This window comes from Pteropus alecto, unplaced genomic scaffold (assembly GCF_000325575.1).
Source record: "Pteropus alecto unplaced genomic scaffold, ASM32557v1 scaffold90, whole genome shotgun sequence".
Classification (NCBI taxonomy): domain Eukaryota; kingdom Metazoa; phylum Chordata; class Mammalia; order Chiroptera; family Pteropodidae; genus Pteropus; species Pteropus alecto.
The window spans coordinates 2,053,996-2,065,901 of NW_006429894.1; the positions used below are offsets into that span (position 1 = coordinate 2,053,996).

The window sequence follows — 11,906 nt, forward strand, 5'->3', positions numbered from 1 at the left end:
GAACCGAACCCTGGTTGCCTCTCCAACCCTTGCTGCTCCCTATCTAACAACACACAGCTTCGCAGCACGTGAGCCAAAAGCTGTCCAGGAGGTCGGTGCATAACACCGAGTGGGGAATTCAGAGCGTGGCTATCTCGTGCCACGACAAAGCCGTGTATAGGAAGGAACGTTTCTACAAGGCAGGACAGAGTGTTAGACACTGAGCAGAACCTCACTGCGAGACCAAACTCTGTGACGGGCAAGGACGGATCAAAAGGTCTCAGGGCCAGCGTTCGGGCGCCTGCATAGGCTGTGCGTGCGCGTGGGCTCTGATTCATAATAGACGTTCGGGAAAGATCGGACGAATCGACTCTGGCCCTGTTGCATGTGCTGCAGCTGACATGGAGAATCTAGCCTGCAGGATGGGGCGTCTCTTCCCGTAAGAGCTGATCGACGCCACTTTAAAAAGAAAATATCATGAGGACTTTTTGAAAGAGCCCAAAACCGCCAACCAGCTTCGAAAGAGGTCGTTTAGCAGCACAAATGTGAAGCTCCGTATACGTCTTACGATTAAGGGGCAAGTTTTGAATCTCATTAAAAGGTGTTTTTGAGAACTTTTATCTCTGACAACTTGACTTTGATGAATTCGGTACAAAAAAGTCCTGGAGACCTGGTGACTGGGACATAGCTGTTTATTTTACTTGTCCACTGTCACCGTGGCAAAACTATTAATTTTGATCCCGAATGTCGTTTGCTTTTAAACAGGCAGTTTGCCAGTTGAGAAGTGACGTCGCACGGGAAAGCCAACACCTGGGCCCCCGCACGGCACCCGGCCTTCACAGGCTCCGAAGAGCAAGAAACGTTATGGAGATAATACATCCTCTCGGGCTGTGGCTGCATGTTCCACGTGCCAGGAGGGTCATCAGATCAAGGCACCACCCCAGAACTACGGTGACGTCTGCTGGCTGCTCGCCACTCCAGGTGGGCTGGCCAGGGTCTGGGCAGGTACTACCTGTCAACAGGGCCGTCTCACCCCCTCGGAATGACTCGGTTGCTTAGTGCATTTAAAAGCAGTATGAGTTATAAAAGCAATAATGAATTCTACTTGTGTGGAAATATTGAAGTCATGTGACTTGGCGAGAAAATGTTCATTTTTATTTCTGTTTCTATAACATGAAATGGAGGTGCTTGCTGCTTTTGTAGTTTAAGAAACAAATACTGCTTTTGTAGTTTTAGGGAAAAAAACAGTGGAATACTGTGAAATAAACAACAATATAGTGTATGTTATGGTATATACAATAGATATAGTAGGTATATAATTATATATAATTAGATTGTCCTGTAAACTGGTTTTTATATCTTACTGGTTCCCGCACTAATTAACGAGTCTGGTAAAATCATCGAAACGTTCATTTTAATTGTCTGAGAGTTTGGATTTCACCTTTCGAAATTCTACTTTAACGTAGTCTTTTCAGGATTTTACAAGACTTACCTGTCTGAAATAACCCAGGCTGCTCTTTGACACACAGGAGTTATGCTTCTGCCAACAATGCTAAACCTTATCTTTTGCGTATTATAAATGGGTTTGTTTCCTGTGGCCTGAAGGCCGTCAGACTCTGGGGCCATCTGTCACGAGACATGCTCTCACAGAGGTGACTAAGAAAACATTCTGCTTCAAGTCTGGTCCAAACACCGCTGACTTCCTCATAGAACATCCCAGCGGCTGCGTGCCTGTCCGTACATGACCCTGTGGGGTGGAGGCGACCGAAGCCTGTCCCGTCCATCACAGCCCATCTCTGTGCCCGAGCAGAGAGCTTAGCTCTGGAGACCTAGCTGTCTGGGGACCTGACACTCACCTGCAAAGTTTTCCCGTGAAATTTCCCAAACAGAGGCAAGAATAGCCATCGGTGTGACTGAGGCAGGTGGCTCCGTTTGCACACTGGTGACTCCGGCAATTGTCTGTGTCCGCTTCGCAGTTCACACCGCTGTATCCAGGCTCACACCTGCAGTGATAGCCTGCAACTCTGTCGGAGCAGTTGCCATGGATACAGGGGTTTGAAAAGCATCCGTTGACGTTGAGTTCGCAGTGCGTCCCTGACCATCCCAAGGGACAGGAGCAGCGATAAGAGCTGTAGATATCTTCGCAGGTTCCTCCATGCAAACAGGGGCTGGAGCCGCAGGCGTTTAACTGCAAACAGCCGGTAACCACCGAATTTCTAGAGATTTTGAGAAACTGCTCTTCCTGGGGTTTATTAATGAAAGTGCGAGCACTCTCGATGTAAGAGAGATAAATGCCACTGATTTCTATCGTACTCAGGCACCCTTGCAGGCTCCCCACGCTGCCGAGAGCACGGCCACCCACGTGAATGTCTGTATTCTCCCTCAGAAAGTCGAGGCTTCCAGCAGCCACTGCACTGGTCACAAGAGGTGCTGGGCTGTCCACTTCCATCTGCCACCTGGAGGTCTGGGCCAGCGGGTCCGTCATGGAAAGAGCCACTCGGTGCCACAGGCCATCACTCACCGACTGAACACTTGTCAGGCTCAGCTCATAGATGCTGTTGCCACTTTGCAACTGAAAGAATAATCTGGAATCTTGAATGCTGATGTTAAGGAATTCGGGCTCCTTCTCTGCATACAATATGGTGACATTGGCACCCTTTGTTCTGAATCCAAAGTTGATATTGGTGAGGTCTCTGGTAATATTTCCGTTGCTCCTGAATAATATTTCACTGCTTTGTCCATTAAAAACGGCATTGGCGGTACCTACAGAGAGGCAGTGAGACCAATCAGCAACTTTACCAGGTCTGTAATATTTGCTTAATCACCTTTATTAGTATGAATGATTGTCACATTGCTACCATCATGTACTGATCGTTCGATATGTGCTGGGCACTGTGCTAGCTGCTTTTATGTTATTTCTGACACAGAGTTCTTGAATACGGGCTGATTATTATCGTCCCCATTTTATAAAAGAAATGGAGACTCACAGAGGTCTGGCGATTTCCTCACGGTCCAGTTGCTAATCACTAGTCAAGCCAGAATGGCAAAAGTAGATAGATGGTCGGGTACCAAAACCCAAAATATTAACTTCTTCTCCATCAAAATCCAAGTCCATTTCTGTATTTATCTTACGTTTGCTTCCCCAAATGAAACACTCATTATCCATTTTATACGTAAAGAAACCAACATGTGTAGCTAGCGATGGTGACACAGTAAATGAACGGTGGAAACTGGCCTTGGATTAAGCTGACCGGTAGGCACTTAAAAGTCACTTCCGAATGACTATTTACCTACCTGGCAAACTCCAAGGTTGGGCCAAGCTACCATCTCTGTGCCTAAGCCCAAGTACTTCTGTTTGGCAAACATCGAGTATCTAATGCACTTGACTCTTTATACATTGTTCCTATAATCATCACACACACACAAAATTACCTAGCTATAGAGTATACTGTATCCTTATTCGAGAAGAAAGCTGCAGATGGCGAGGTCATGTGACCTCCCGGAGGCCTCACAGTTAATAAACGGCAGTGCGCTGACACCTTCCCTCTGTCTCTCATAACGGGAAAAGCCAAATATTACCTTTCCTCAGAACTCGGCTTTCTATGATCAAGGTTGGATGTCGCTACGACCTCCATTCCGCCCCCAGAAACGTACAGGGCCACCCGGTTTATTCAGTTACTCCTATTAGGTGTATTAGGCCACTCATGTCCGAGGATGCAGCCGCCACGTCGCTTGAGCGACCTGGTTTTGTCTCTGTTCTTTCTCTAGGTGCCTTCACAGAACGCCAGAAACGCCCGGCCTAATCAGAGGGATGACCCGTGTGAAGTCCACCTACATTCGAAGCCCCGAGGCAGCAGCTGGCACTGGGCTCCGGCGGGGCAGGGCTTCAGGGCACACCACTGGACTTCCTCGCAGGCCTTCCCAGCCGTGTTCGTGGGGCAGGAACACGAGAAGTCATCCCACAGGGAGTGGCACACGCCTCCGTTGTGACAGGGGCGGGACTGAGCAGAAAAGAAACCAAAGATGTAAGAAGCACTGGCAAGGGAGCGGACACGCGGTGACGGTGAGCCCCGTATCTATTGTTCTTAGATGCTGATGTCCTGCATTTAAAATTTGACGTTCGCGTTCTAGTTTACCCTTAAAACTTTTATGTCTGCTGATTCATAAACAGAATAAAACTTCTACCATTGGCAATTTTTTTTTTTTTTTTAAGAGACAGGGGTGCAGAGAGAGAAGTAGAGATGGAGTGGAATGAGGAGGAAGAGAGAATGTGTAAAGTCGATGTGCAGCCCAAGGAGGGTCAGGAAGGCCGACCGCTGGTCTCTGTCACATACAGGTTGAGGGGCATGTTCAGTCACCCCAATTATCGCCAGAGGGAACCAGGGCCCCCCTGCTGCCCAAAGCCCTCTCAGGGAGTCACGCATGGAAGCTTGGCACCCGGGATCTCTGGGTCCCAAAGCAGGGGTCACCGTCACCCCTCTTCAGGGGCTCCGCCTCTGAGTCAGACATCCGATTATTATTTCGCTCCTCACAAGGGTTCTCGTAATGTATTCCAAATGGAAGCATTTAGAGAGGACTGTCTGGGAGCTCAGAGTGCATCCATCTGAGATCCACTAGTCACATGATGGACGCGGGTCACGCGACCTGTCTAAACTTCGGTTTCCTCACCTGTGAATAATGTAAATGGGGACAAGTACAGTGCCCGCTTGTAAGCTGGCAGGTTAATTCTTCCGCAGAATTAACTGGATCGATCCACGTAAAATAGCGCCTGGCACACTGGGCTCCTACGGTGACATTGCGATGATCCCTTTTTAAGATCAAGCCCAGTGCATGGTACCAGCTGGAGCTCACTAACCGCTCAACAGATATAAACGTATTTGCTTTTTCTTTGAAAGGTCATGCCGAGCCGACAAGTTCACATATTTATGTAGCTTTTACAAGAGCACAGAAAATATACAAAGCGAAGCATGGGCTCTGAGAAATGACATTTCAGAGAATTTCAAGTCCAACTGCCTGCAGGACCTTATAGCTCAGATGCTTTTCTCGTTGACATAATAGAAGTTCAGAATGATGGTAGGTGGGCGCTGATGATAACGTTACCTATATCTCTCAAAGAGAGTCCATTCACCTAAAACTCAGAGAAGCCAGGGAATTAAAGTACGATAATTCTTAAGTAATTTGGTCATCACGAGGCCACACACGTGGAGTCATCTGCATGGTTAATTAAGCAAACCGTGATGCAAATTTTTATTTTTATTATTTTTATGGCTCAAAATACACCTTGCAGTCTTGCTAGGAAAATATTGATGAAGAATTAGTCTACGGCCGTGCTCAGCAACACCTCTGCTTACGAAGAAGGGTGATAATAAATTACCTGTTTAACAAAAGAACATGTTAGCATGCAATGGGGACACCATCGGTACGAACACCCTACCTTGCACATAGTGTCTCCAGGACAGCCTCGGGTGACATTGACGAGGACTGGACTGGGGAGCGCGTCACTCGTTGAATTTGGGAAGAACTCCAGGTGTTGGTCATTTAATCTTACATCCTGGATACAGCCTTTGAAGAAGCCCCCGTAAGCCTTGGTCTGCGTCCTGTCGGGCAGGCCACCGAGGTAGATGACATCGCCTCTTCGGATGTGCCAGGTAGGAGCCGAGATAAATCCTAGGCTATGTGAAGACTGATGCACTTCGATTCCTTCCGGCCTGATTTTCAGAGATAGAAAGTGAAGGCTTCCATCGCTGAGAACCGAGCTGACTTCTAAGTTGGGAGAAGCCGGGTTCAGCCCCGCCAGCCTGCCATGCTCTAGCCAGACGCGGATGTGCCGACGAGCGCCGCCCTCCAAAGCCAGCAGGACACCCGAGGGCCGACGGGTCCGCAAGAACATGGACAGGGTGGCATTCCCGTCGTAGCTCTCGTCGAGACGAAAAGCAGCATACCCGGGAGAGTCGTCTTGGCCGAATCTGCCTGCCACATACTCTTCAACGTCAAAACAGAAGAGGAGAAACAAAGAAACAGCTTAAGACCCGCAGGTAAGAAGGGGCAGAGGATGAAATACAGACACGCGTACGTCCATGCTTATTTTTAAAAGTTCAGGAGGGCTTATGCAGCGGAATGACCATCTGGCCTGATTTTCTCTCCTTCTGAGTGTTCTTTATTCTGAAAACAATGACATGGTTTATAGTTTATAGCTGAGGCCCACTTCTTATAAGAGAGAAGACACTCTCTGCACTGATACACTTACAAACCTCGCCTTCGAGGCCCTAAAAAGGTGGGACTTCAGGGTGGAGACCAGGTGCTACTGCACCCCAACTCGGTAGAAGAAATTGGGGATGCAAGAGCCCTTCCTGCAACACCTGGAAGCAGACTATGCAGGCAGTCGCCTTTTCTGCTTTTTGGGGGGCATGCTCAAGCAAATATCATTGAACCCAATCATTCCTTCTAAAGCACAGAAATCGAAAATTAGATTCACAAATCCTCTTTCGGGATGATGCTCCTGATAATTAGAAGTAAGGCAGTTGCACGAGGGTGACGAGCTGTCTGTCTTCTCTGTGGTCCTGTTTGGGGGGGTGGGTGGTAGAGGCACAAGGGACAGAGAGCGAGGGTGAAGCTGACTACTGAGCCCGCCAGCATCACCTGTGCTCAGAGGAGTTAGCAAGGCATGGACATGGCAATGTCATCGATGCGTGTCACCTCGAGAAAACTCTCGAGAAGTATAAAAATGAACACTGGCTCTCAGGAGCATGGATGACAGAGTAGGACCAAGAATTCTATGTTCCTAAAGCTTCGATTCCAGTTGGTGAAGGGCAGGCCGGGCACAGGTCATAAAGCAAACCGTATGGCATTGCAGGTGGCGATAGGTTCTTCGGTATAAATTAAGTGAAGCAGAGAAAGGGAGTAGGGAGGACTGGGGGTAGGAATGAAGTTCTCATCTTAAATGAAGATGCCCGGGAAGAAGGCTCCGAGAAGGCAGGATATGAGAAAAACCTGAAGAAAATGGAGATGTTGCAAAAATTCAAGACAGATGGTGGCAGCTTGGGTCTGGCGGCGGGGCAGGTGCTGAGAAGTGCCCAGGTTCTGCTATCCAGAGGTTCCCGAACCTGACCACGCATTGTCTTAAAGATATTGCCATCTTTGAGTTTTTACTTTGCGATCGCAATGACCAGAAAAAGGAGCCCGTTTAGTCGTGTTTAAATGTCATCGTGGACCCGTGGAAGTTTGGGCAACCGGAAGAGACTCTTCGTTGAGCTGAACTATAGTAAAACACGCCTGGGTGACGGTCTGCGTGTGAAGTCCCGCTCAAAAGGCCAGATTTTCAGAACTCGGACTCGATTTCCTACCGGAACATCGCATCTTGAATCTGCATCGGGAGACCACCTGCTCCAGGCAGCTCCAGGTAGCTTTCAAAGTGCATCGTGAGATAAAATCACCCGTTTGAAGAGATGAACCTCTCTGAAGACAGCACTTTCATATGAGATAAAATGCTTGATAAAGCACGGCTCTTGAAGCTCCTAAGGTCTGAGAATATGCACAGAATTGGTCCACATTGGGGGTGGCCGGATCCCCGCTGGTCATCCCAGGAAGCCAGAAATGACACTTTGTGCATCAGATTAAAAGGCAGACAGAATGCAGATCTGTTTTTTTTTTAATCCTCAAGCTCAACTCTCCAGCAACCCCATTCCCCCCCAACCCCAGAAATCACAATCGATCGGTCAGAGCACGTTATGTGCTACTTGATTTCAAAAACACCTGAAGCCACGTATGACTCGGCCGTGGACATGGGAAGGGATGATTCTCAGGGGAAGGGATGATTCTCGTGCACGTTGCCGATGCGTCACAAAGGAGGATGACAGATAGTGTTAAAAATGACTTCGACAAGTTTTGATGACGGATGGACTCCAGTGAGATGAAATTTAGGAAGAAAAAATAAAAGCCACTCACAGGTGTGGGGTGGAATCGGCAGGACGCCGGGGCACCGCGGTGAGAACTCCTCGAAGCGAGCCGGTCTTGGAGTGTGGCCGCTCAAAGGTCAAGGTGATGTTAGGCTGGAAAACAGACCTGTACCTGGGAGGAGGGGAGTACGGCCTGGTGTCACTCCACACGCTCCGGCCCATCTCGGAGCCAGAGAAGCAAACTTTTCCCAAAGTGTCTGAAAACCACGTCATGTGGAAAACATTAGACGAAACCGGGCGTGTTTAGCGGGGTGGAGTGGTGGCTAGGATGGTACAAGATGCTTTTCCTTAAACATTCACGCGTTCCCAGGAGCTGCCCGTGAAGGAAAGCTGTGCGTGACCCCATTTTGTGTCAATATGAGGAAACAGCTTTGGGGGCGTTCCTGGCGAGACGGAGTGAGTTCTCCATTCCCTAAGGTATGTAAGCCGAGGTTTGGGCCACTGCACCCGGCAGACACAGCAGCATACAAAATTCAGCCATGGAGTGAAGCTCCTTCTCTCTCTGAGAAACTGTGACTCTAAGAAAATAAGAATCTCAAAGTCTAGATGTCTGACGGAAGTTAAAAATGATACGAATGGCCTCTGCGACTCAAACACGCTCCAGAAGGCACGAGGTCGGGGACACGTGTCTCCCGAACGTCATCTCGGAGGCTCCGTATTCGTACACGCGGCCAACACGAGATACCCCCGGACGACGTGGAAGACGGTTCTGGGAACTAAGCTTTGAGAAACGCTTTTCGGGACTCCCCTGGGTGACTCACTCGATCGTTTTAAGATCGGCTTCAACGTACGGGAAGTCCCTGCATCTCCTCGACCAGCCACCTGCTGTACCCTCTCTGCAGTCAGCCTGAGCACCCACCGCAGGGTGTGTGCCACGGGCGGCGCGTGCCAGGCCAAGGTCGCGAGAGCGTGACGTTGGCCGTGGTATCTGCAGTGCGCCTCTTCCGTCCTGAGCGTGGAAACATGGTGACAGAAGGAGGCCATGCCCTCACGCCCCGAGCACCTCTAAACGCGCAGACGCCCCCAGCAGACGTTCCCCGTGCGTAGCAGCACGCACAGGAGACTCTCCTCGGATGACTGAGAGGTGATGCGACAAACACAAGTTTCCTTAAGCGTATACCGAGAATTTTCAGAAAGAGAACTCCCTCCCCACAGAGGTATCTTTTGAAGCAAAGGATTTTCGCGAAGGTGAAGCAGTTTCCAACAGTGCGGGAAAATGGAAAATAAAAAATAAAAAAACAGGCGTCGGGGTGGGAAGGAACTTGGTTTAAAAACTTTGTGATTTTCCAAATTGGGAAAAAGAATCTAAAGAAAACCAGAAACCCACTGCAGTGGCATCTCTTGCATGTAATTACCAGGACAGTGAGCATCAGCACGGTCAGCTTTAACCTCACGGGTCACTGCCTTTGGAAGCCAGTCAGAATGAGTCAACATCTGTTTGTTATTTCGAATATGTAGTAAAAGTATTGCCTTGAGTCAATTATGTTTTTCTTCAAAAAGTGAACACTGCCCAAGCATAATTTCCCCTTTTCTCCTTGAAAAAGAAATCACCAAACAACTTGCCACTCGGTGTAAAATATGACATTGGGCTGGCAGAGGCCATACCTCATTGACACACGGGCCCATGATTTGTAATGAATATTGCGGTCGGCCGGGAGACCCGTGAATAGTTTCTAATAATTCTGAGCCATTTGTACACGGAATCGGCTATAGGGTAAGACTGGTTTTAATTTTACTTCTTCTAAAGCAGAGAAGACTATTTACCAGATGTTGTCCTACTTGAGGTTACTCTAAAATCTTGGGGGTAAATTATAGCAAGACTTCAAAGCAGTCTGTTGCAATCACCTCTCAGACATTTTCAATGTGCGATAATAATAATAAAAAGAAACAGCTACGTATTGATCACTATCAACAGCAATCTTTGGAACGATGTTAGAAGTTAAGGATTTTGAAATACATTTCAGGCTGTGATTGGCTAGAGAAATTAGATCGATTCGTTTATGACATCTACCAAATTTCATGGGCTTTTTGCTTTCTTAACATATGTAGGTAGACCATCTGTTTTCTCCAAGGCAACCCTGGAAAATATACTTTCGAATAAAACTGGTGGTTTATGAAGATGCTAGACTCCAGCATGATTTTGGAGCAAGTGAGGGTTTCACAGTAAATATTTTCTAAGAATCTACTGTGCCCAACACATTGTGCTAGCAGCTGTCACCGACTAGCTTGTAAATAGCCCAAAAGCTTACTTCTCTTTCAAATAGGATTTCTAATCAATTTCCGATACATGACAAATGGTAAAATTATAACAGCATTTTGTAAACATTTGGATGGGAGCCATCGGCTGATTTTTCACTGCTGTGTGAGTGAAACTCTGATGCCCTACGTATGGATCCCCCCAAAATTAGTGAATGCACATCAGTAACCTCTTCATGGTTCTCGCCGGCAGGGGACCCGCTGTGGCAGTCGAGAGGGGCCACCGTGTTTCGCAACGGGCAAGAAGCAGGCCGGCACGGGCACACAGCCCCAGGCGCCCGGCCTCCACTCACCTCCCAGGCAGTCGGGGCCCCCATAGGGCCGGGGACAAACACATTGGTAGCTAAGCCACAGGTTGACGCAGCGTCCCCCGTTTCGACAAGGGTGGCCCGCACACCGGTCCCTTCTCACACAGCCTGCCCTGACGTTGAGCGAGGAGGCAGGGATGTCACCGGGGGTCACGGGGGTAGAGTCGATCTGAACGTCTTGGAGACAGCCCACAAAGGCAGGCGTGGGCGGCCGGTCACGGTCACGGTCACGGAGGCCAGCCCAGTCCGCGGGGAAGCCACCCAGAAAGGAGTCTCGTAAGGCGCATGCCGACTGATGCCTTTCAAACGGAGAAGGCGCCGTGGTGACGCACATCCCTGCACAAGGGCCGTCCAGCAAGGTGAGGGTCACGGCCTCTGCAAACGTCGCCTCCACTGAGTGCCACTCGCCGTCGCTGGTGTTGCGTGAGATCGACAGGTGTGCCCTGGACTTATTACCGACCTGAACTATTAAGTGAAGGTCGCCGCTCAGCAACTCCAGCATTATAAACGCGCCCCTGTGGCCCCGGAGAAGCAGCAGGGCTGTTGGCTGAACAGTCTGAAACCTGAGGGCGAAGTTACAACCCGAGTCGTTGGCTATCACCGAGCTGCTCGGGACCCACAGGAAGCCGTCACCTTCAAAAGAAAGCGTGGTGACAGTTTCGCACAGTGACCCAGTGTAGCCAGGAGGACAGAGACAGCTGAATCCATGCTGGCCATTTTGGAAATGAGGAACGCATAGTCCATTATTTAGACACTGGCGATGGGTACAGCCCAGGAGAATATCAGAACAGTCCCTTCCTCCGTAGAATGTTCTAGACTGGTGATCAAACGGGCAGTGGCAAGTATAATTCCCAGGCAGGTTCTCGCAAGTGCCACCGTTGTGGCAGGGGTTTGAGGAGCATTCGTCCAGGTCTTCTTCACAGTGGATTCCTGTTAAGTAACGAAAAAAACAACAAAAAACGAGTTGAAATGACATATATCGAGATCGGAAATAGAAGATTCCCATCATTTTCACGGCAAATCTTGTGGAAGTGCAGAGCTGACCCAGGGTAAAGCTATCGTGGAGTAAAATGTGACTGGTTATTGAGGACGCTGGCATCCATTCTACCATACGGAGAAGCGCAGGCCTTGAATTCTTCTAGAAATAGATGATTTGCCAAATATAGTGGTTGCGTCCAACTACCATCGTCAGACATATATTGAATATCATAAAAATGAGAAAAAAAGAGGAAAAGGTTGCCCTTGGCAGCAACGCTGAGCACGCATTATTTATTCGGGGACTCCATTCTCAGAGAGAGTTTATCCTGTCCTAGGACGCTGATTTCAGTCTTCTGTACTTGAGTTTTGCATTCTGCCTTGTGCGTGCCTCCCCGCAATCCCTAAAACCAGCGTTTTCTAGATGCAGACA

At 48.9% G+C, this 11,906-nt stretch overlaps 1 protein-coding gene across 1 annotated transcript in view; it reads right to left on the reverse strand.

Annotated features, from left to right (window-relative positions):
- Positions 1-11,906, reverse strand: part of CRB1 (crumbs 1, cell polarity complex component) — an 87,999-nt gene that overhangs the window by 24,796 nt on the left and 51,297 nt on the right. The window contains exons 8-11 of the mRNA XM_006904455.2: positions 10,484-11,428; positions 5,414-5,961; positions 3,815-3,980; positions 1,836-2,742 (exon numbers count right to left, since the gene is read on the reverse strand). Of these exons, the coding sequence (XP_006904517.2) occupies positions 1,836-2,742; positions 3,815-3,980; positions 5,414-5,961; positions 10,484-11,428 (2,566 nt within the window). The remainder of the gene's footprint in view (positions 1-1,835; positions 2,743-3,814; positions 3,981-5,413; positions 5,962-10,483; positions 11,429-11,906) is intronic.